Source organism: Balaenoptera physalus, assembly GCF_965194825.1.
Source record: "Balaenoptera physalus genome assembly, chromosome: 13".
Lineage (NCBI taxonomy): Eukaryota > Metazoa > Chordata > Mammalia > Artiodactyla > Balaenopteridae > Balaenoptera > Balaenoptera physalus.
In genome coordinates this window covers 98,902,839-98,928,972 of record NC_138892.1, presented here as the reverse complement: position 1 = coordinate 98,928,972, position 26,134 = coordinate 98,902,839, and the positions used below count along the sequence as shown (strand labels likewise).

Below are 26,134 nucleotides of genomic sequence, written 5' to 3'. Positions count from 1 at the left end.
TTCCAAGCAGGAAGAAAGAGGAAGCAAGGGAAGGACAAAAGGGTATCTCCTTCCTAGATAATTCAGCTCCCTTTCGGAGAGCTTTCTTAAAACTGTACCCAACTTCTTACATCTCAGTGGCTACTCCTTACTGCAGACGAGGCTGGGAAATGTAGTGTTGTCAGCTTCCCCTGGCATTTCAGGGATCTGTTACTAAGGAAGAAAAAGAAAATGGATACTGGGTAGGAAATAGCAGTCTCGACCATATGGAATTCTCTCCCAAACGCCCTGCCTCTTCTCTTTAAAACAAATGCCTCAAGCCCAATGCCTTCCCAACCCCGCTGTCTCCTGCCCTCCTTAATCCCACAATGAGCCCCCAGAATAAACTCAAAAGAATGGGCAGCCTTTCTGTTCTCTCTCCACGCCCATCCAATGTTCCCTTGCCTATCAGATGGGACCAAATCTGACGAGAAGGGAATTTTTTTTTTTCCAGTTTTTAAAATTAAGGTATTAGAATGGGAATCTTAACTAGAGCTAATTCATCTGAGTCAAAATGAGGTTGCTTATAGTTTTTCCTGCACGTATTTCACCTGCATCCCTCCAATCCGCAGAAACAGATACACATACACAGGTTAGTCAGCTTGGGTACCTCCACGTCTGCTGGGGGTCTTGTGATTGCCCTGCCACATGGTGGGGGCTGGGGGATGGGGAGGGACAACCTCGGGGGCCCTCATCTGCCTCCTTTGAGGGCAAGGTGGGCGCAGTGTGACTTCCGTGGAAGAGAGCGTGTTAATCACCCTGCAGGCTGCACAAGGTTGCAGAGAGGAAAGCACGTGGAAGCTTTCCTCTATCGTCTCCGGCGGACACAAGGGAAGGCTCCCACTGGTTTTGGGATCCAGCCTCTTGCCACCTCCTTCCGTGGGTGGCCAGTATTCACGAGGAAGCTGGTTGGGCTGCAGTAAGGTGATTTAAAAGTGGAAAGTACTATTGGTTGGGTTATTAAAATGGGAAGGAAAAGCACTGATCCTTCTCTCCTTGACCTCTCCAATTCCTCTCTCTCTAATCCACTCCTGATCTGTTTTTGAACCCTATGGATGGAGCATCATGAAAAATGTGGCTTTTTAAGGAAGCCATTATGCCTTTTTTTTAAAGGAAGGCATTGTGGACAGAGCGTCAGTTCCCATGGCCTTTCAGTGAATGCCCAGGGGGGTGAAGGGAAAGCACCAGAGCTCCACGTGATGCGCGAATCCAGGGAGAGAGGATCAGGAATCACCTTGGCAGCTCCTTAGGAGGTCAAACCCTGCTTTTCATGTGACACAGTCCCTCCCCGGACCCAGGCCTTGCCTCTCTTATCTATCCTGATTGACAAGGTCCGGGCGTTCCCCTGGGCACACCAACCTTCTAGCCAAAACCCCATTCTGTTACTTTCGTCAAGTCTTATGAATTAAATACTGTTGTTCTTAAACATTGCATGATACGACTGCTCCGTATCAAAGGCAGAACTTGTACAAGCTTCTAAAAGTTAAGAACTTAGTGATGGATTAACAATATAAATTTTACTCCCAAATAACTCAGCAGTACTGCCTGCCCTCCCAACCCGACCCCATCCCCTACCAGGGGCAAAGTCGACTTGTCCTTCACAGGCTATGACATTCAGGGGGCCAGTGCCATTTAAACCTTCATGTCCCCAAATGCTTTATCCTCTAGTTGCGTGTGCAAATTCATGACATAAGGCTTTTCCTGGATTATAAACTGTTGAAGGTCATGGGTTAGACTTTATGCATCCTTGTTTACCTATCAGCATTTTTCCCATGTTTCCCACTAGACGTGGAGGAGAGAGAAGACACGTGACCATGCAAGCAAGGGGAGTTCAGTGTTCACTTGATAATGAGTCATGAATATGGCCTGAGAGCAGGGATATTTCTCTTTCCTCCGTGACAACCCCCAAAGGCTTGTCACACTGCTGAATGCCCTCCTATGTACATAGGGGCCAGCTCTCCAAGATATAAAGGATGTCCAAAAAAAAAGAATAAAAATAAAAGCATAATGAGCATTCCCTCAAGCAAAGAACTAAGCACTCCCCTTTGTGTTTCCTCCCTTGCAAAGGGGCAAGGGGACCCTAATTTTGCAAGACTTCAAAAAGAGGGTGCAGAGGGGCAATTGTTTCGAGGTGGCAATCATTCCTGTGCGCGCTCCTCCTCCATCCCAGCCTCTGCCAGGCAACTGCCAGCGCTTTCGGAAGAATGGACTCCCCTCCACGCACACTCCTGGCCGTTTCCTTTCGCTCCAGGCTGGTGTTTTCATTTCGGGCAACTGTGCATACCAATGAGCTAGACGAAGTTCTGGGAAGGGCCTGTCAGCACCATTTTGTCTTGTTTCAGCCGTGAACCCCAAAGTTGTTTCCATTGCCAACCGAGTTGCTGAAATCGTTTATTCCTGGCCGCCGCCAGAAGAGCTCCACAGCCCGGGAGGAAGCTTCAAGTCCAGAAGGATTGTGACACGCCAGGGTCTCCAGAACCAGGGCTTCCAGCCTAGAGCTGCAAGTGGGAAGAGAGGTAAACTTCCCTTCTGAGTGTTTGCACTGGGCTGCCTGTGTGCCAGGCAGAGGTCTACAGCATTTATGTACTTATTCAGCTCAGGGCTCTGCAACTTAGGAATCTCTGCTAACCTGGCCTCAGGGCACGACAGCAACATGCTGGAGGCACTGACCTTTAGCTTGAGAGACCAGCCCAAGCCAAGGGTGTGCCAGCAGCTGGAAGCAACAGGCCAAACTCACTGCTAAGTCCAAAGAAAAGTCTCCTACTGAGGGGCAGGAGGAAGTACAAAGCGTGCACTCAACCTTGTCCACAGGGGGAAATGCATGTTAGATTTCATCACGTTAGCGATGGCCAAGGACCAGTGTACTCGAGCAAGAGCACAGGGTATATAGGTGGAGCATCGCCCGGGCATTTATGACACTGCCTTGGGCTCCTGTGAAAAAGCAGGGGGTTGTCAGGTACCAGGCCTGGGGCAAAACGTGAAGCAGAACTGCGAAGTAGTGATCAGACTGGGCCAGTTGTCACCAAACTCTAGCAATAGCTAGGACTGTGGATCGCATCCCACTTGCAGGAATTCTAGAGTTTAGGGAAGCAGGACCAAGTGCCACAGGAAGAGAAGTTCAGTCCGGCCATTCCCTCATTAATGAGTGTCCTGCCCGTGGTTCTCTTTCCCAAACGCCAGTGGATGATGAGGGGCCGAGCTGGCGCCTGAGTTTGCAGTACGCCAAAACAGAAGGCAAAAGATTTATCCGCCTAGGTGGTGGTGTCTCCCAAGCCCAGAAGCAAAGCGGTGAGTCTGTCCACCCCGTGCTGTGCTGCTGGGACCACAAACTACCAAAGGGGCTTAGAGAGCGAGGCGCTGGGGAAGGAGGACCTCTCTGATAGCAGAAAACAAAGTGTTCCCACTTTACTGCTATCTCATGAGCGTCCGGGCCTCGTAAAGCAACGCCCCTAAACCAGGCAAAGGCTCAGGCTCTCATCCTTTGTGCGCATGAGAAATTCAGGCTGCTGTTCTAGCAGCTTTCCTGGAGAGAGGCGGCAGCGGCAGATAAAAACCACACGTGGGCAGTGGAAGCATGCAGTCCTTCTTTTCCCAGGTGACTTGGGTCTCAGGCTTCCTACCACCTTGCCCTTCACTCGACCTTGTGGGATGAATTCCCTGGCCTCTCCTCCCCTCTCCCTCTGGGACAAACATGAGGACCCCGTGACTTCAGAGACTGCGCCGTAAGGAAAAAGTGCCGTCTCTGTTTGGATTCCACTCTATAGCAATGACCGTTTTCCTACTGTTTCATGTTAGCACATTTTGAGACAAGAAAAATCAGACTCCACCTTCCCCGTTCCAACACACACACCAACTGGAGCCACCTCTCTCTCCGTCTGCCATGTTAGCCTTTGGGGTGGGAGACCTTATTCATTTTATTTACTTACACTCCACCTTGTTGTAAAGACACAGCACACAAAGTACACATTTTAGTAAGATAAATCAAATTTGAAAGATACTGTAAAAAGAAAACAGTAGGAAAATAGGTGGGTTTACGAATGAGTTTAATTCCCCCAATGCAGGAAGGCTATACCCACCTCTTAGGAGGCCGCAGTTTGGCTCTACACTTTCTAGCAGCTAACACAAAGGGGTAAGACGATCCAGTAGGGATTTATGGTGTCTACATGGAAAAAGCACCATCTGTCAGGACAAACCCAAAGACCGAGAGAAACTGCTCCTAAATATCTTTAGAGATAAGCTCATGTATCTTCAACAACATTTTTACAGTAAATAAAGTGATGAGTTTCATGGTGAGAACTGTGGGAGTGCTGGGGGAAGAAAGAGAGGAAAGGAGGGGACCGTGGGAGAGGGTGTCTGGAATGGTTTGGGCCTGATCAGAAGAGGCAAGGTAAGATTTACTTTGCTGAGAATTATGAAGGGCATGTCTTCCTCAATCCCTAATCAGGCTACAAGCAGTGTCCCTGGAAACATTTAAGATTGTTTTTTCTTAAAAGAAATAACTGGAATTTTCCCCTGGCAGATGGAGAAGACCAAATAATAGCCAGAATCGTTGAGCTGCTGAAATATTCGGGGGATCAGTTGGAAAGAGAGGTAGGGAGCTTCTTGAACTAACGAGTTTTCTTTCTGTGCCCGCGCGCTGGTACCCAGGAATGGAACTGTACTGCTGTTTGTACTCCTTTGCAAAGTTCTGGTTTCCACTTAGTCCTAAATTTTATTTCCCTTGGACTCAAAACTCTTCATGCTGGCAGCATCTCAAAAATGAATCACTTTGGAAAACATAAGTAAACCTTCTGGAGCCTCCTTGGAATTTTTGGAAATGAAAAAAGTAACTTTGTTTTTGCAGGAAAAAGACACCAATAAATTAAAATTTGCTGAATAGAATTATGAATCTAGCTCCCCATGTAACTGATCCTCAGGGAAGTTTAGACTCTTGCATTTGCCCTGCAGCCTGGATATCTGTGTCCCACAGCTGCTCCAAGTCTGGAGCCTTGTCTGAAATCTCCCCCCTAGAAAGGCCGGACTGTTCTCTCTCAGCAATTCGGCCAGGGGGCAGGTTAGTGTTAACTCGGAGAACTCTGAGTTTCCTGCCGTTTAGAAGTTGGGACCAGTCATTCCCATCAGGAACGTGTAGGAGTTGCCTTCAGGTAAAGAGGTAGTGAGCAGGCCCCCCTGTAGTCAGGGCTTCTCAAGGGATCTTGTCCGTGTCTGCCACCCACTGACGGCTGCGAAGTCTCCAGCGTCTGTGCATCAGGGGCTGGCCTGTGGACCCATTCCCCTGTTTGGCCAGGATCCATGGGGAGGAAGTCAGGTCTGTGAGGGCTCTGCAGGAGGGGGAAACAGCACTCACTGGCCAGCCAGCCACCCCAGTCTCAGCATGCTCTGTGGCTCCTCGACGCCTTTGTCACAGGTGTGCCCAGAGGATGGTGACCAGGACGGGGAAGGGCAGATGAGGTGGTGCAGAACGAGAAACACTGAGAAAACCAGGGGTATCCGACCAAAGAGAAGAGAAGGGGGTATGGGAGCTTCAGGGCCACAGTACGGGGCGGACAGGGGTGCAGAGGAAGCAGAAAATAGAAGAGGGCACATGGTTTAAGGACACGCCTGTGTTTCTCCAGAACTAATGTCCATAGATAGGAGTTCCAGGGCAATTGATTTCTCCCCACTTTAAGAATGAACTTTCTAGCACTCATGGCTGTCCATCGAAGCCAAGGGCTGCCTTGTGAAGAAAAGATCTTCCTGTCTCTAGAAGAATTCCAAGTAGATGCCACTAACCAGCCCACAGTTCAGTACTTGAACTAGGAAGGATCTGACAGGTGTGCTCAAGGATTCCTTACAGCTCAAAGTGGCCGTGGCTCTCACGGCAGTCTCCTTCCCGGCCTCCCCCCGGGCAGGGACTTGAAGTAGGTCAGGGAGGCCAGGGATGGGGGCGTGGTATGAAGGTTGACCCTTCTGGTTATGAAGAGAGATGCTTTCCTTTTCACCCCACAAATTACCACTTTAAAAACCTCACTTTGCCTGACGCACTCTCTTGATGATTTGGGGGCAATCATTTACATTATTTATGTAGAAAACATGGTGGTGGTTCTCTTTATGTGGTCCCCCAGTAGCGGACTCTGGTGGGAGCACACAGAAGCTCTACTCGTGCTCTGTGGGTGTAAGTTCCCCACAGAGTGGTACAGTGACGTGAGGAGGGGACCTGCCATGTCTGCAGAGTGTCTGCCAAGCCACTCATCCCCGAGGGCACCTGCGGGCTCCTCCTGCACCTCCCTGAGATGCCAGAAAGCCAGGTGCAGCCCCAAGGGGCAGGGGGGCAGAGTGGGTACCCTGTGGAAGGGCTTTCTTTCCGGTGTTTGATTTTTTCACTGTTCTGGCATGGTCCTGGATTCCAGCCGCCCACTGGAGGTTTCGAGTCTACCTTCTTCCACTGAGTCATGACTAAGAGGAATCCATTCTTGGTGTCGAGGATGTTCCTGCTTCAGACTTATAATTCAAATAGGCCCCCGTGTCTCCCGGAAGTTGGGAGGAGGTGGGCTGGGCTCAGATGAAGGACGCGGCTCCACTAAAAATCTTGATGTCGCATCTGACTCATCCCCAGAATGCCCCTTTTAGAAACAATCTTGGTTGAAAACCTGCTCAGCTTATCATTCCTCAAGGACAGAACTAGTTGATTTTCAAATAAACATATAGCCCCTGATTACTGAGAAATTTGCTTTCACACGACAACCATCACTTTACAGACGTTGCAAGGAGGGCCTTAGATGAGGATGATGTATGCTTTATGACACAAGCCCTGATTTTTCACAAGCAGAGGCAGGGACTTCCCTGGTGGTCCACTGGTTAGGACTCTGCGTTTCCACCGCAGGGGGCACGGCTTCGATCCCTGGTCGGGGAACCAAGATCCCGCATGCCTTGCGGCATGGCCAAAAAAAAAAAAAAAAGCGTCTCGCATGTTGAAGCATCCTGGACAAATGCTAACACTTTGAGAGCACTTTCTGCCATGTTGAACACAACACAAAAGTGTTTTACTCAATTACCCTGTAGTACAGGTGCTGCCATCCCAGTTTAGAGCTGACAAAACTGAAACCGAGAGGTTAAGTAAGTTCTCCAAGATTGCACAGCTAGTAAGAGGTGGAGCAGGAGAGTTTGAGCCAAGACAGTGATTTCCAGGCTTCACATTCTGCCCACTACACAACCTCTAACAAAGCACTTTGCACTGGGTTACAACCATCAGTAGACCGTGAGCCCTTTGAGGGGCTGAGTCTTAATCGTCCACAGTACCACCTGTCGGGTACTCAGCGCTCAGGAAACATTTGTTGAATGTCGAATGAATGGGCTGTTCAGTTTGTATTTGTCCCCATGAAAGGAATTCACAGAGAAGGTCCATGCCCAATCCGGTCCTGCAGGACATGGTACCACCATTGAGACCAGAACTGAGGGTTTTCCATTGGGTGTTTCAGTTGCCCGGCGTTGAGTGGGAGAGCTTGCCTGCCCGGGCTAGGCTGCTGTACTGAGTACTTCTCCTCTTGCACACAGTTGAAGAGAGACAAGGCTTTGATGAACAGCTTCCAGGACGGGCTGTCCTACCCTGTTTTCAAGACCATCACAGACCAGTTCCTAAGCGGTGTGGACACCAGGGGAGAATCAGAGGTCAAAGCTCAGGGTTTTAAGGCTGCTCTTGCAATAGACGTCATGGCCAAGCTCACAGGTATCGACAACCACCCCATGAACAGGGTGCTGGGCTTTGGAACCAAGTACCTGAAGGAGAACTTCTCGCCCTGGATCCAGCAGCACGGTGGCTGGGTAAGTGTATCCTATTTAAAAATAAATCTTCCCAGAACTCAGAGGAGATGGGATGGAAAGGGGTTTTTTTGGTTTGTTTTTTTGTTTTTTTAAGTGAAGGGAACACATCTTTGAAGCAGTTCTCATGGGTTTCGGACACTTGAGTGGCAAGAGATTTATCCCATTGATGGGAACATATTTTTTAGTGATTATCTTCATTATCAATAAATATTTACTGAGCTCCCAAAGGGTATGTGGGGGGAGAGGGACTGGTCGGATGTAACAGGAAATGAAGAGATGTTGATATAAAATGTTTGGATAGACAGAATTTCTGTTTTCACAAATTTTGCAGGCAACGGAAATCTAGCAGTGAGACGAGGAGAGGCAGATAGTTCCTTATTCTCTCAGATGCTGATGGGGTGTGGGTGTAATTCTCACGCAGAGGTTCAGGGCTTATGACATTTTGTCATTGCTGCTTGGACCCAGCCATTGTGACAGGGACATTTTGATAACTGAAGAGCAGTTAAATTTTCATCTATTTTTAATTACCTGCTATCAGGCAAAACAGACCTCTCTACCCCGATTCCTCACCTCAGCCCCTCTCCCATCCTTTTCCCTTGAGATTTCCTTAAAACTGCCATGTTCGAATGGCCTCATAACAGTAACCTTTTCAAAATGCTTTATCCCATCCAGAACTCTAAATCTCACTACAGTTAAGTCTCCTACGTACGAACGAGTTCTGAGAGCGTGTTCGTAAGTCCGATTTGTTCATAAGTCCAACAAAGTTAGCCTAGATACCCAGCTAACACAATCAGCTGTATAGTACTGTACTGTAAAAGGTTTATAATACTTTTCACACAAATAATACATGACACAAAAAATCAAGAAAGCATTTTGAGTCTTACAGTACAGTACCTTGAAAAGAACAGTAATACAGTATAACAGCTGGCACACAGGGGCTGCCATCGAGTGAAAAGGCAAGAAGAGTTACTGACTGGAGGAGGGAGAGGAGGTAGAGCTGAAGGATGGTCAGCAATAGGAGATGGAGGGCAAGCTGCACTTTCACTCATGCCCAACATTGATGGCACAGGTTCTGGTTCCTTGCTGGAACCAGATGCACGTTTGCATCTTTTAAAGTTCGCAACTTGAAGGTTCGTATGTAGGGGACTTACTGTAGGCCTAGGGCATGTTTGTCTGTTCAAGCCCTTCCTAGGAGGCCATACACTATCATTAGTCCTCTTTCCACTAGAGTGGTCCAGGGGCCAGGAGGAGGTTTGAGTCTGCTCTGGGCATGGCCCTGGGGCTTCCAAACAGGCTTAGTGTCTTGGCTACCAGACGGAAAGTACAGCTGATCATGCCTAAGGGGATGAAGTGCCCGCCATGGTCTCCAGTGGCTACCCATTAAGCTACCCAGACTTCTTTCCTATTTTCCACTTTTGCACCAGATATGATAGCCCTTAAGTGGCTAATCTGAACAAGGCTCTTAGGTATTCTAAATTCAAGCTGCCTTAACTCATGCTAAGAGGAGGACAGAATCCTCGACATCACTTCAGCTTTAACTGCTCTTTCTTCCAGGACCCCCTCAAGTCCCTCTTCTGCCCCAGAGCCCTTCCCGACTACTCTGGCTCAAGACTCTTACCAGCCTCTGACCTTTTACAACACTTCACGTTTGCATTATGATTATATACAGGAAATTACCATCATTGTTGGTCTTGTTAATATATTTTTCCAGCGAGATTATAAGTATCAATTGGGCTTACAGGCCTGTTCTCAAAAGTCTATTTAGTTAATTAATGTAGCTGAAATGCCAAAAGTGTTCTATGAAAAACTGTGTTTCTACACCAAAAGCACAAGCGACAGAAGAAAAAATAAACTGGACTACATCAAAATTAAAAATATTTCTGCTTCAAAGGATACCATCAAGAAGGTAAAGAGACAACCCAGAGAATGGGAAAAAATATTTGCAAATTATATATCTGATAAGGGACTTGTATTCAGAATATGTAATAAATTCTTACAAGTCAACAATAAAAGACAAAAACCCCCACAATTTTTTAAATGGGCAATCGATTTGAATAGACATTTCTTCAAAGAAGATATATAAATGGCCAATGAGCATATGAAAAGATCCTTGCTTGCCATCTTCATTTCAACATTAGGGAAACGCAAATCAAAACCACAATGAGATACCCACTAGCATGGCTAAAATAAAAAAGACAAGTGTCAGTGAGGATGTGGAGAAATTTGAATCCTTATACATTGCTGGTTGCACTCTAAAATGGTCCGGCTCCTTTGGAAAACAATTCGGCAGTTCCCCAAAAGGTCTATACCCAAGAAAACTGAAAACAAGTGTTCACATAAAAACTTGTACATGAATGTTCATAGCAGCAGCATTAGTCATAATGGCCCAAAAGTGGAAACAACAAAGAAGTTTATCCATGATGAATAATGAATGGAAAAACCCAACATGGCATATCCATACAGTAGAATAATATTTAGCCATAAAAAGGAATGAAGTATGGACAGGTGGATGAACCCTGAAAACATTAGGCACAGTGAAAGAAGTCAGACAGAAGGGCCATATATTGTATGATTCCATTTATATGAAATGTCCAGAATAGACAAATTCATAGAGACAGTGGTTTCCTAGGGCTTTGGGGAGAGAGAATGGGGTGTGACTGCTAATGGACACAGAGGTTCTTTTTGTGGTGATGAAAATGTTCTAAAATCACATAGAAGTGATGGTTGCACAACTTCGTGAATATACTAAAAGCCACTGAATTATGTACTTTAAGAGGTGAGTTTTATGGTATATTTCAAAAAAAAAAAATCCGTTATGAAAAACAGTGGTTCTAATTCTAGTAAGCAAATAAAAAGAGGAAAGAAAAAAGAATACAAAAAGTTTTATTAGTTTTTAATTTGGCTGCTAGTGCTAGAGAGAAAAACAGTTCCAATCAGAGAAAACAGATGTATTTTTTGGGGGTAGAAATAATAAAGGGAATTTTCAAAGGCTTTAGAATTTTGTGGCACTAGTTCTTTAGCACTTGTACTTTCAATTCAAAATTTATTAGTTTACTTTTCCAGGTCATCATAAATCTTACTCTTAAGTCTTGGCCACAGTTAGGTTTAATTTGGAGCACGTAGCTAGAAATTAGGAGGGAAGAAAAAGAATAAGAGGGAAAGGACTAATTTTTTCCAAAGTTGCAGAGACAGAGTTGCAAAAAATAAAGGATGCTGCTGAAAGAATATTTATGAGTTGATACGAACTATGAAAGTGTGGAGGAGATGTGGATTGAGACAGGTGGCTCAGTCTCCCTGAACAGGAAAGAGATCAATCTGGGTGGCAAGCCTTCCATTGCTCCAGGGATTTTAGTGGCTCTCCGGAGGGTCCTTGTAGTGTGGTGCGGAAGGCGAAAAACTATTCCTAGGCACACGTTTTCCAGGAGCTCAGGGTTCCTAACTATCTTAGTCGTCCACATTTCATAGGAGTGCATCTTATCTTCCCAACGGAACTGCAAATCTGTGAGGGCAGAATTATGTATTTCATGCCCCTTTTTCTCTCTCATAGCTTCCATTACTTTTACATACGTCATAGATGTTCAGCCAATACTTGTAGAATAATGAGTCGATCAAATGAATGAATAGCGACTCTATCCACAAAGCATGCCAAACAAGCCACCATTTGATTTTAATTTATTCCTTGGCCTTTTTGCTTCACTTGAAGCACCATTCACATCGTTACCCTGTGGTCCTGCAACCTCACCCCTTCTACAGCACTTTGAAAGGAGAGGTTTGCAACCTCCATAGTCATCAACCTTTCAGTATCTACTCTTCGAATTTAACCATAGAATCAAAGACTTTTCCCATCTAGTCGGTTAGCCCTGGGTGTGTAACATAAGTCCTTAGCTGATAAAGTTTTCCTTTCAGGCATACCGAGGATGCCAGTCACCTTTCCAAACCCTCCCCCAATCTTAACATGGTCTCCAAGCCTTGGGTCATGCCTGGGATAAGAAAGCAGAGTTAACAGGCATATGTTTTCACTTCAACAGTGAATCAAACTTGGAATTTTAAGAATCTATTTCTCTTTTTCCCCCCCTCTAGGAAAAAGTACTTGGGATATCACATGAAGAAGTAGACTGAAACATCAAGAGGATTTATAATCTGGAATACTCATGGTCCAACTCTGGTCTTGTGTACATCAGTCTTAGCACAGACTACGGGAGAAAACAAAAATGGACAAGGCAGATGGACCATCAAAATCTGCAAAACCATTATTCCTGCAAATCAAGAGGCATCAGGAGAGGCCTTGAAATCTCTGGCGCATAGAATCTAGTAGCATGGCCCTCGGCATCCATGTTTTCAGGTCTCCATTGAGTGTGTAAGGAAGTCTAGAAAGACAAGTGGTAATTTTCCATTCAAATGCTTAGAACAGAACTCATCACCCTGCCTCTGCCGGCCACTTGAGTGAAAGTGTGTGACAGATGTTTGTTGACCTCCTGAGGGTGAAATGATAAATGGGGCATGTGCTTACTCTTTGGTTTCCAGTACTATTTATTTTTCAAACTTCACTTGAGATGGCCTGACAATGACATTGTTTCAAGCCTACCTTTAGGCCAATGTGGCTGTTTTTGTTGGTAGACAGAGCTCAAAGAGACTCCTGAGTTTACTGCTGTATCCACTAGCCTGGGGAGAGACGGCCGTATCTGCTTTTTGACTCACTTCTCTTGGAGAATTCTTTGGCAGTTTGAAAAACTTGCATTTGGCAGAAAACGACTATTCCTGTCACCCTCAACTATCTCAGTGACCCCACCTCTACTTCTCGAGGTTTCTAGGCCTTTGTTATTTTTTGCGGTAATGATTAGTGGTTGGTAAAATAAATATGCGGAAAGATAACTGTCAAAAGAGTATGTTTATGGTTAAAATAAACAGTAAGTAAGAGTATAAGATTTCTGTGAGGATCGTATAAGTGAATTTATATCAAGCGCTTAGAACAGTGCTTGGTATTTAGTGCTGTATTCACTTATGTCCACTATTATGTGCTGCCCTCAGCTAAGCTGAAAACTTGCTCTGCTTTCAAAGCAGCCACTGATAGTTTTTCTGAAATTGATACTGTTCAGAGTGAGGCTTTTTAGTAAGTGAAGTATGTTCCATAGTAGGTGCTTAAGACACAAAACAATTTTTAAAAATACTATCAAATTAGAGTCTTACAAATTTCTGGCTCCCAAGCACCCAGCACGTAGCCTGATGTAAAGTAGGCGTTTAACAGACCTTTGATGAACAAATAAATGAATGAGTTTATCAGACATATTTTCAGCTTCAAGGGAAAACTGGAGCTATCTATTATCACATGCTTCACCACTCTACTCTGGATTAAAATGAGTTATTCTCTTTTACCTTCTTCCCCCTACGTTGAAACTCACAAATTTTAGGGCTAAAGGAGTTTCCTCTTACAGATGGAGACACTGGAGACCACCTCCTCTCCATTCCAAACTATTTGCAGTTCCCCAAATGTATTATGTAACCTTGTACTTCTGAGCCTCATAACATTTTCTCCACTTGGACTATTCTTATCTGTCGGTCCTCTTTCCCCCGTTTCCCCTAATCCAACTAATTCTAGCCCATTTTTGCAAATCCATTCCTTCATTTTCTCCAGGAAGCATTTGCTAACCCTCCCTGGGCCACCATGAGACTATATTTGGATGCCTTTCCTCATAAGGATGTTCCATATCACCCTGTATAGAGACATTATACCTAATACATTGTATCATAAAAATGAGTCTTTTGCACTGGATTATAAATTATTTTGTAAACAACTATTATGTCTAATTTAACTTTGTATACCTAATGCCTGGCATATTTTTAGTGCACGTTTGCAGAATCACACCCTAGCCTCACTGCTATAACCTGTAAATCAGTAAGGCTGGAGCATGGCCCAAGATATGTGCAGTTTTAACAAGCTCTCCAAGTGTTCCAATATCTGCAGCTTCTAGCTAAGATGAAGTACTAGTAACTGAATTTAATCTCCTGCTAAAAACAACTGAAAAACAGATTAAATATATATATAAAAAAACCAGTTATCAACACATTGTGCATCAGGTAATGAAGGACTGGTCCCTGAGAGATGAGAAAAAAAGCGAGCCCAATGATTGCTGTAGATTACTGCAGGTAGAGTTTCCAGGCCACGCTGCAAGGAAGGGAGCCCACACAGGGCTCAGCACTCTCCCTGAAGAGAGGAGATACAGCCTGGGAGTCCAGGAAGGCCAAGGCAGCTGAAGTTTGTAGGGCAAATGGAGAGAAGAAAATGGCACATCAAGCTCCAGAGATCTGCAGACAGTTCCCCTCAAGTTTTCAGATGAATACTCATCAACGCGTGCGTATCAAGAAGTTACCCAAGGCTTGGGAAAGAAACGCTTGAAAATATTAAGTGGCATACTCTTCCAGGCTCACACAGGGCTGGGAGCAGTGCCTATTTCCACTAACCAGAATGGAAAAACCTCAAAATCCACATGGCAATAGGCAGAATACACAGAAGAATTTTGCCTCAGTAGTGGGAAAAAATTAGCCCTAGACTAAACATACTTCTGGTTCTCTCCAACAAAAGCAAAAAGCAAGTACCAAAAGGACTAAGCTGTTATCAAGTAATTTAGCTGTGTTCCAGAACAAAGCTCAAGAATCTTTAAAGGATCACAAGACTATCCAACACCCAACAGGTAACATTCACAGTCAGCATCCAATAAAAAAAATTAAAAGGTGTGTAAAGAAGCAGGAAAATTAGACCCATAATGAGAAAATTAAAAAAAAAAACAAAAACAGAGATGATACAGCTGATATACTTATTCTACAAGGACATTGAAACCATCTTTATTGTATTCCATATGTTCAGTGAGCCAGAGGAAAGACTGAACATGTGAAGTACACAGAACCTCACATAGGAATTATAAATATGACTCAAATCAAACTCCTAGAGAAGAAATCTATAACTCTGAGATGAAAAATATACTGGATCGGATTAACAGCAGACTAGACATTGTAGAAGAATAGAAAGTAAACCTGAAGACATACCAATAGATTCAAAATAAAACACAGAGAAATAAGACTGGGGGAAAAAACAACAGAACAACAGTGACTTGGGAAATGACTTCTACCAGCCTAATATATGTGTAATTTGGAGTGAGAATTTTCCAAATTTGATGAAAACTATAAATCTACAGAACCAAGAAACTCAATGAATGCCGAACACAAAAACACGTAGAAAACTAAGGCACATCACAAATTGCTCAAAAGCAGTGATGATGAAAAAAAATCTTAAAAGTAGCCAGAGAGGGCTTCCCTGGTGGCGCAGTGGTTGAGAATCTGCCTGCCAATGCAGGGGATGCATGTTCGAGACCTGGTCTGGGAAGATCCCACATGCCGCGGAGCAACCGGGCCCGTGAGCCACAACTACTGAGCCTGCGCGTCTGGAGCCTGTGCTCTGCAACAAGAGGGGCCGCGATAGTGACAGGCCCATGCACTGCGATGAAGAGTGGCCCCCGCTTGCCGCAACTAGAGAAAGCCCTTGCACAGAAATGAAGACCCAACACAGCTAAAAATAAATAAATAAATAAATAATAAAAATAAAGGAATTCCTTTAAAAAAAAAAAAAGTAGCCAGAGAAAAAGGCACATTACATACAGAGAAACAAAAATAAAAATGACAGCAAACTTTTCTTGGGAAACAATACAAGACAGAAGAAGAGTATTAACTTTAAAGTATGAAAAGAAAAGAAAACCTGTCAGCACAGAATTCTATACTCAACAAAAAGATGATTTTAAAAAGGTGAAATAAAGATTTTTTTGATAAGTACAAAAAAAAAGAATTCCTCACCAGCAGAACTGAACTATAAAAACTGTTAAAGGAAGTCCTTTAGGCAGAAGGAAAATTATATCAAATAGACATCTATATCTACAGAAAAGAGTGAGCACTGGAAATGATAAATACAATAAAACACTCTTATTTGAATCTCTTCAAAAGATAATGGACCATTTAAAGGAAAAATAATTGTAGGGTTTATAATATGTAGAATAAAATGTGTGACAATAAGTACAGGGCTGGGAAGAGAGAGACGGAAATATAATTGTAAGATTCCATACTATATGTGAAGTGTATAATTTCACTTGAAAGTAGACTGTGGTAATTTTAAAATACATACTATACAACTAAAAAAAAATCACTAAAACATATACACACATATACACTTACACAAGACTCACAGCTAATAAGCTGACAAAGGTGATAATACGTAATCATAAAAAATAATCCAAAAATAAAGCAGAAAACGAGGAAAAAGGGAACGAAGGACAAATAAGACAAAAAGAAAACAAACAGCAGGTGTTGGAATATTAAACCAAACCATATCAATAATCACAATAAATGAAAATGGTCTAAACATCCCAATTAAAAGGCAGAGATTACTAGATTAGATAAAAAATCCAGACCTAGCTATATGCAGCCTACATAAAACAGCTTTAAATACAAAGACATGATTATGTTAAAAGTAAAAGAAGGTAAAAAGAAATACCGTGATAACCCTAATCAAAAGAAAGATGGAATGACTATATTAATATCAGTCAAAGTAGATTTCAGAGCAGAGAATGTTAATATTAGTGTTAATTAGTATTAATGCAATTTAATAATAATAAAGGGGTCAATTCATCAAGAGGACCTAACAATTGTAATGTTTATGTATCTTCTAGTGTGTGTGTTTTTTCCCCACACCACCAAGAGTTCTCCAACACCAGCTGGGTATCCTACAATTCAACTCAATTCTGACACTATCTACCCGCGTCAGATCCCACAGGTTAAGGGCTCAGCTCCAGGAGACTGGCTCCCCAACAACACACACTTCAGATGCCAATCGCAAGTCCAGACTGTCACCTGGGCTTCTGACCAACAGGCTATAATCAGAAGTTTCTACGACCCCCTCCTTGGGTTCAATTAACTTGCTAGAACAGCTCACAGAGCTCTGAGAAACATTCTACTTACTAGATTACTAGCTTATTATAAAAGGATATAACTGGGCTTCCCTGGTGGCGCAGTGGTTGAGAATCTGCCTGCTAATGCAGGGGACAGGGGTTCGAGCCCTGGTCTGGGAAGATCCCACATGCTGCGGAGCAACTAGGCCCGTGAGCCACAACTACTGAGCCTGCGCATCTGGAGCCTGTGCTCCGCAACAAAAAAGGCCGCGATAGTGAAGAGGCCCGCGCACCGCGATGAAGAGTGGCCCCCGCTTGCGGCAACTAGAGAAAGCCCTTGCACAGAAACGAAGACCCAACACAGCCAAAAATAAATATAAAAATAAATAAATAAATAAGATTATAATAAAAAAATAAAAATAAATGATAGCAATAATTAAAAAAAAATAAATAAATAAAAGGATATAACTTAGGATATAAGCCAGATGAAAAGATGCATAGGGCTAGGTACGGCTGCAGAGCTTCCATGCCCTCTCCAGGAGCACCACTCTCTCAGCACTTTCATATGTTCATCAACCAGAAGCTCTCTCAACCCTGTCCTTTTGGGTTTTTACGGAGGCTTCATTACAGAGTCACGATTGATTGAATCACTGGTCATTAGCAACTGATTCAACCTCCAGCCCCCCTCCTCTTCCTGGAGGTCAAGGGTTGGAACTTTCAGTCCCACCCCTCTAAGCAGATAGATGGTTCCGCTGAAAGCCAGCCCCCATCCAAGGTTACCTAGGGGCTTTCCAAAATTAACCATATTAACAAAAAGATACCTTTATAGCTCTCACCACTAAGAAAATTCCAAAGATTTTAGAAGCTCTGTACCAGGAGCAGGGACAAAGATCAAATATATATTTATTATTATAAAACATAGCATCACAGCTTCAAATACACAAAGCAAATCACAGTATTAAACAACTTCAAAATACACAAAGCAAAAACTGATAGAATTCCAAGGAGCTATAGACAAATTCACAATTATAGTTGGGGATTTCAATCTCTCTCAATAGTTAATAAAACAAGTAAACAGAAAAGCAGTAAGGATATGGTAGACTTCAACACTACCAACCCACTTGATCTAATTGACATCACAGGGCTTCCCCGGTGGCACAGTGGTTAAGAATCCGCCTGCCAATGCAAGGGACACAGGTTCGAGCCCTGGTCTGGGAAGATCCCACATGCCACGGAGCAACTAAGCCCATGTGCCACAACTACTGAGCCTGAGCTCTAGAGCCTGTGAGCCACAACTACTGAAGCCCATGAGCCTAGAGCCTGTGCTCCTCAACAAAAGGAGCCATCGCAATGAGAAGCCCTCGCACCACAACTAAGAGTAGCCCCTGCTAGCTGCAACTAGAGAAAGCCCGCGCGCAGCAACGAAGACCCAACGCAGCCATAAATAAATAGATAGATAGATAAATAGATAGATAAATAAATAGATTAAAAAATAAATAAATAAATAAAATCTAACTGACATCACAGCCATCACACCCAGCAATAGTAGAAAGCACATTCTTTTCAGCTGCACATGGAACATTTACAAAGTAAAACTATATTCTGGGTCATAAAACAAATCTTAATACATTTAAAAGGATTCAGATCATACAAAATATGTTTGCTGATCACAATGAAATTAAATTATAAATCAGTAACAGAAAGATATCTAGAAAACCCCTCAAATGTTTGGAAACTAAATAAGCCATGTCTAAATCACCCTTGGGTCAAAGAAAAAATCTAAACTTAAAGAAAATAAAAGCACAACATACCAGAATTTATGAGAGCCACTAATGCACTACTTAGGGGGAAATTTATAGCACTAAACACCTATATTCAAAGGAATGGTCATTAACTGATGACTTCAGCCTGTACCTTAAATTACAAAAAGCAAATGCAGAGTAGGCATAAGTGGGGAGGGGAATCAAATAGAAAACAGAAAAATAGTGGAAAATCTATGAAACCAAAAAGTGGTTTGTTGAGCAGTATAATAAAACCTCTAATCTGACTGATCAGGAGAAGAGGCACAAATTACCAATATCAGGAACAAGAGAGGTGACATCATTATAGGTTCTACAGATATTAAAAGGAAAATAAGAATATGATACAAAACTTTATGCCAAGAATCTGACAACTTACATGAAACGGACAACTTTCTTGAAAGACAGAAACTACCAAAGTTCACTCAAGAAAAACAGAATGTAAAATTTTACATTTCCAAAATGGAAAACATTTTGGCAGTTTCTTAAGAAGCTAAACAAAAATCTATGAGATGACCCAACCATTTCACTCTTAGGAATTTACTCAAAGCAAATGAATTTGGTCCAAAACTTGCACCAAATGAAGTAACTATTTGTGAAAGCTCTAAAGAGAAAACAACCCAAATGTTCATCAACAAATGGATAAGCAAATTGTGGTGTATCCATACAATGGAATACTATTCAATTAAAAACATAATGAACTATTGGTATATCCTGTAACATGGATGAATCTCTAAGTGAAAGATGTCAGACCAAAGCCGGGGGGTGGGGAGCCCACCACATAGTGTATAGGCTTATTCATAAAAAATTCTACAAAATGCAAACTAATCTATTGTGACAGAAAGCAGATCACTGGTTGCTTAGAAACAGGGAGGGATGGAAAAAAGGAATTACAAAGAGACGTGAGTGTTTGGGGGTGATGGAACTATTCATTACCTTGTTACTGTATACTTTAAATACATGCAGTTTATTGTATGCCAATTATACCTCAATAAAGCTGTTATAATTTTTTTAAATGAAGGCAAAATGAAAACATTTTCAATCAAAAGTAGGATTTGTTATGAGCAGACAAACAGTATAAGATATACCAAAAGAAATTCTTCAGCTTGCAGGAAAATTATACCAAACAGAAACTCAGACACATACAAAGGAATAAAGAGCACCAAAAAACAATAAATATGTGGGTAAGTTAAAATATTTTTCTCATCTTTAAATTTTTTAAAAAGGTAACTGTTTAAAGCAAACAAGCAAAGAAACAAGACGAAAAAACCTCGGCGTATCATGACATAACATTCAGAAGCAATATATGTGATAATAAAAACACAAAGGACTGGAAGGGGAGAAGGAAATAGACTGTTGTAAGGTTCTTACATGCAAAGTGGTGTATAATTTCAAGCTAGACTTAACAAGGTAAAGAGGCATACTGTAAATCATACAGCAATGACCATATATGAGCAAAGTTAACAAGTCAATAGTGGAAATAAAATGGAATACTAAAAGATACTCAAGAGAAGAGAATAAAGAACAGTTGCAACAAAAAGAAAATAGTAAGATGGTAGATGAACCAAATCACAGCAATGATTACATTTATGGAAATAGCTAAACACTCCAAATCAAAGGCAAAAATAGAATCAATAAAAATGAAGACCCAAATGTACTGTTTTATATCTAAACATGAAAGAGAAGTTAAAAGTAAAAGAACAGAAAAATATATACAAAACTAATACGAAAGCTGGAATGGGTATATTAATATCAGTCAATGTAGACTTCAGATCAAGGAATATAGGGACAAAGAGGGACATTATGTAATAATAAAATTATTTTAAAATTTTTTATTAAGATTAAGAAGATATAATATAATAATCCTAAATTATACAGAACTCATAATAAAGTAAAAACTGACAAAACAATTATAGTTGTAGATTTCAACACTCTTCTCTTGGTAACTGAAATAGAAAATCAGTAAAGACATAAAAGACTTGAACAACAATATAAACCAAACTGACCTAATTGACCTTTATAGAAAACTGCATCTAACAACTGAAGACTACTACTTAAGCATCCATAAAACATTCAATATTATAGATAATCTGGCCTACTATGTCTCAATAAATTTAGAAGGATTAAAATCATACAGAGTATCTATGACCACTATGGAATTAAATCTAAAAAAAAAAAAAATCTGGAAAATCCCCAAATATTTATAAATTAAACACACTTTTATGTAATCCATGGTTCAAAGAAGAAATCACAAGCAAAACTGTAAAATGTTTTGAAATGAATGATAATTAATGTATCAAAATTTGTGGGGTGCAGTTAACGCATGCTTAGAGGGAAATATATAGCTTTCAATACTTGTATCAGAAAAGAAAGGTCTAAAAATCAGTGATTTAGGTTTCCAGCTTAAGCAGCTAGCAAGCTTCACCCAAGTAAGTAAAAGGAAAGAAATAATGAATAAAAAACAATAAAATAGAAAATGGACATACAATAGAGAAAAATAAATTAGAACAAGAGCTGATTTTTTGAAATCTTCACTTTGACCAAGATAGGATACAAATATCAATGTCAGAAGTGAAAACAGACATGAAAAGGATAAGGAATGCACTTTATGCCGATAAACTGAAAACAATTAAAAAAGACATTCCTTTGAAAGACATAGTTTTATCACTGAACTATTGTTTACACTATCATTACTTTTCTTGTTTGACTGCTTTTCCTTTGTTTCTGCATTCCTTCATTTCCTTAATTAGTTTACTAGTTGAGTCTGCTCTTTGGAACTCAGGGAAGCCCTAGGTGACCACAGCCTTTTTCTACAAACAAGAAACAAGGGACACTGAGGGGCTTTTGTTAATACCTGGGAAGGCCCCACAGGGTCCTGCTTGGTTTCAACCCCCGCTTTTCTTTGATACTCCTTAATCCTGAGGAGAAAAGGGGCAGGACAAGAACGGGGATAAAGTTTTGGATAGAGAGGTTAATCATAAACTCAGCAGGGGAACTCGGTTTTAGGGGAACCTGGTTTTAATCTCCACTCTTTTTTTTTTTTAATACTTTATTTATTTAATTAATTTATTTATTTATGACTGTGTTGGGTCTCTTAGTTTTCGTGTGAGGGCTTTCTCTAGTTGCAGCAAGTGGGGGCCACTCTTCATCGCAGTGCGCGGGCCTTTCACTATCGCGGCCCCTCCCGTTGCGGGGCACAGGCTCCAGACACGCAGGCTCAGTAGTTGTGGCTCACGGGCCCAGTTGCTCCGCGGCATGTGGGATCTTCCCAGACCAGGGCTCGAACCCGTGTCCCCTGCATTAGCAGGCAGATTCTCAACCACTGCGCCACCAGGGAAGCCCTAATCTCCACTCTTGTTCTAACTTTCCCCAAAGCTTTGAGGGAATGGTGTGACGACTCCTCTGGCTACTTCCTGATGAAACAGGGTTTGGTCCTGCCTCAATTTGGGGAATGGACAGCAAATTGGAAATAGTCCCAAGTCCCAGGTTTTGGATTTAAATCTTGCATGATTAACGTCTTAGTCCCTTGGTCCACCATTTTGGTGCAACAGACACAATTAGAAGTAGGAGGAGGAGTAACAATTCAAATTTTAATAAACCTTGGAAAATAGATTGCATTCCCTGAAGAATTCAGGAGAATAACTCCAAAAACCTGGACCTGGCACTTCTGGGGAGACTTACAGCCAGGTAGCCAGTTGCCTAGTTTTATCTAAGTAAGTTTTAACTTCTGACTGGCATTTTATACATCTCCCTTTTCTGCTAAAATCCAACTAAAGCAATTTTATTGTCCAGTACTATTCTGGCTGAAGAATATAGTGCTTTCTGATGGAAGGCTATGGCTTGAGCTGTCTCATTTGTTACTATTCCAAAAGTAAGAAAAATTTTATTATAAGAGAACTTTTGAGATCATAAGGTTGCAAGTGGAAGCTTCCAGCAGACACTGTTTTGAGAATGGTTAGTGGCATCCCCAAATCCGACACAGTTCAGAAAATTCAAGTTCTCATCAATACAGGAACCTGTCTTCAATCACATCCAAAATGGCCACCCAGCTCTACCTTGGATGCCTGAACCACAACCACACCATTTTGACTTTCAAATGAATTCCCCTTCTCGATGGCCAAAGCAGATGTACAATGCATGCTTGACAGGCCATAAAACAGGCCACTCTGGTCAGCATAAAGTTCAAGTTGAATCATGTATAAGCCAGAATGACTTTCCCATACCTCAATATGTGAAGATTTCTTCCATCATTTCCCCTTTTGTTTGCAAATCTTTTGATAGATCCAAATATTTGTCCCTCAGTGCCAGGGTGGTTGCTGCCTGCCCTGGGTTCATAATGTCCCTCAGGGCTAGGCCTCCTCTATAAATATATATATATATATATATATATACATACATACATACATACACACACACACACATGCCTAGTTATCCACGTTGGGGGAAAATTAATCACACATAGTGAAACAGCAAAACATGGAAAAACAGTTTATAGGCTATATTTTTTTTCAATTATAATGAATTATAACACAAACACTGTACATGTGCTTTTAGCAAACTTGCAGTGAAACAAGTCTTGAGTAGTTATACTCTGTGACAACTTCACTAGATAATTTTCTTACCATTCTAAACATTGAGAGCAACAGTATGGTTAGAAGTAAAACAGTAACTTTCAATGTTGATAGAGAGACACACACCTGGTAAACAGTTCAATTAAATTAGTGGAATTGGTCTCACAGGCCTGGTCCAGATTGTTGGGTCAGCTGCCTACCATTGCCATTGTCTTCTTCTCATCCTGGTGTGGGTTTGGGTTTTGGGGTCAGCAGTCCTTTCTATAGACAAGTCCAATGCAGAGGCCCTTCTTAAATGGGAAAAACATGAATTCAAGAGACATTCTCTTTAGTTTTGCTGTGCATGACCTAGTTAAGAGTACCTGGTAATGAATGGTACCAGGTACTTTTATCTAGGAGACAGTCCTTTAAATGATGCCTTTTTCAGTATTTATAATCTCCTTGTTGCAGGTCATGGGGCATCTGATCTTCATCCAAAGACAGAATGTTGTGATAAGCTTCAGAAACAAAGTGTCCTTTAAATAATTCAGTTAAACTTTATAATTATGTAACATAACAACAAGAAACTATTTGGGAGATGAGTCTTAGACAGTGAATACTGACCTCAATGAACAAAACCAGAATTTAATATCTACAGAAACATAATCTTTTTCTCACTAAAAAAAAAATTTGTCTGCAAAATAAGTCTGGTTTCAATAAACTTGGTCTGATTATTTACATAGCTATAATTGATCACATTGGTTTTTCTTAACTGGCTGTGCTGGAACTTTAAAAGGTCTCTTAAGGCCAGAAAACCTGTGCCGAGGGCTTGTCAGATTCCATCTATGATATCTATAGATTTGGGTGAATCCCTCTCTTCTTGAAGTTCCCAAAATATCTTGAGATTCCTGCATCAGTCAGGAGGTGGCTTTCCTTATTCATCTGATAAGGCTGCTGGGAAACTACAAGTTTCCAATTTCTGAATGATTCAGGTAGAGAGGAAAGATAAAATCAGGTAGAAAAGAAAAGAAAAAAGATAAATGTTTCAATCCTACTTACAAAGGTATAATTTACCAAGTTATTACAAGTCATAATTAGTTTGAGGGGAAAGGTTTCCTTCTATCTGGAAAACACAGATTAAAAGCCAGTAATATTTCAGACAAAACCCATAAAAATTATAACCACCTTTACCAGATCATTCAGTCCTACGTTACTAATCCTTGTGTTAACAGTTTTATGAAGCCATCACATTTTCCATTAGAATTCTTTAATTTCTTACCCAGTTCAGCGGTATGACCTGAACATTATCAAAAACCTGTACTTGTCAAAAAGTCCTCTCTATGAATCTTCTTGAAGATGAAGCATTTTTTTTGGTAAAAGCATCAGAGTACAACGATAACTGTCTATAAATGACAAAAGACTTTAAAAGGCACAGTTAAACACATGATTACATTGCGATGGACAAAGAAATTCGGTTACTGCTGTGACAGACAACATTTTAAGATAACTAGAATTATGACTGATAACATTATACCAGAACATACCAGATTTTTAAAAATTTCGTATAACTTCTAAAACCTTTATATTAAGGGCATTTGCCCATACACTATAAACGGAGAAAATTTATTACCAATCACTTGACAATGTTTCTCAAGTAATTTAACATACCAAATAATCCTAATTATTTTAATATTGCTCTCTGAGATGCCTTAGGGTTTCTCTGAAGTATTCCAAAATTAGCTGGAGATCAAAAGTACTTTAATTAGAATTTGATATTAGAAAAGTTTGTCAAAAATATAAAAGAGTTTCAAAACACCTGGTCAAATAGGATCATAGGTCATTGTGAAACAATACTTATTACTTAACCAAAGTGACAATAAGAGATTTTAAGAGCAAATACAGAAAGTATAAATTACTTAAAAAGTTAAGAAACTTTACAATCTATTATCAAAAGCTGATCAATATTCCAATAAAATTTTGTTCTCTTAACAGAAAGAGAAAACCCAATTCAAGTTTTACACCACTTTACCTTCAATCTTAAACTTTACTCAGTTAAATTCATTCTAATCTTAGTCCGGACCACACATAAAATTCCTTTTAAAGATTCTTTTTTGTTTTCATAAATCTACAACTTTCTATATCAATATTAGTTTATCCCTTATTTTCTTTCCCATTGGGAAATAATCAGCTTTAGGACAAAATTACTTTTTCCCTTAAAAAAATGCATTTCAATTTCTCATACATTCTTTTAGTGAAAACACACCTCCTACTTTCCTTGCATACTGAAATGTTTCCCTTATTATTTTAGTAGCTTTATATACATATATATTACAAATTTTAACCATCAAAAACCTTAATCTCTAGTGAAAACCAAGAAGTAAGCAATTGTGAACATACCACCATTTCCTGACTGGCCAACTTATGAATATATTCTATAACCTCTAGAAATATACATCTCTTCATATTATAATTTCTTTCCTCACTGTGGTACAAGACATATGTCTAATAAACCCAAACATCTTTAGTTTTTCTCTCACAAGAAAACAAAATTAGGTAAACTTAGACTTGTTTTAACAATTAACGTTCCAGTATTTTATCTTATTTGAAATGACCTAGATATTCAATAAATTTCCATCATTTAACTTAATTTAGCAAAACTCTATAAAGAGTTTTAAGTTACCAACACCTGGGGAGATGATTTTTAAGTAGACATTCGCAAAACATAATTATTCCCAAAGAGTTGATCCAAAAAAACTACTACCTCATTTACATTTACTTAAAAGTTTCACCATATCAAGTTATTTTCTTTCCTGACAAATTTTGTAACAGGAATAACAAAATCTTATTGACTCTCAGTAAACCTAGGTATAATAAAAGTATTCTACTTAATGTTGATGACTCAAAAGACATGCCTATATTAAACCAATAAACTTTAACTTTAATACCAAAAATTAATTTAATACTAAATATTTCCCAGATCATGTGAACCTAAAATTCATCAAGTTAGTTTCTAAGTCTGAAAATTTATGTAAGTGCT

General features: G+C 40.9%; 1 protein-coding gene across 5 annotated transcripts in view; it reads left to right on the top strand.

Moving 5' to 3' along the window:
* Positions 1 to 12,690, top strand: part of BCL2L14 (BCL2 like 14) — a 28,260-nt gene extending 15,570 nt beyond the window's left edge. For 2 of the 5 annotated variants that reach the window (XM_082419217.1, XM_082419216.1), the window contains exons 3-7: positions 2,361 to 2,534; positions 3,199 to 3,306; positions 4,538 to 4,608; positions 7,552 to 7,818; positions 9,373 to 12,690. In XM_082419217.1, the coding sequence (XP_082275343.1) occupies positions 2,361 to 2,534; positions 3,199 to 3,306; positions 4,538 to 4,608; positions 7,552 to 7,818; positions 9,373 to 9,477 (725 nt within the window). In that variant the 3' untranslated portion in view covers positions 9,478 to 12,690. The remainder of the gene's footprint in view (positions 1 to 2,360; positions 2,535 to 3,198; positions 3,307 to 4,537; positions 4,609 to 7,551; positions 7,819 to 9,372) is intronic. The other 3 variants (XM_082419218.1, XM_082419220.1, XM_082419219.1) reach the window with 3 other exon arrangements.
* Positions 12,691 to 26,134: the final 13,444 nt, after the last annotated feature.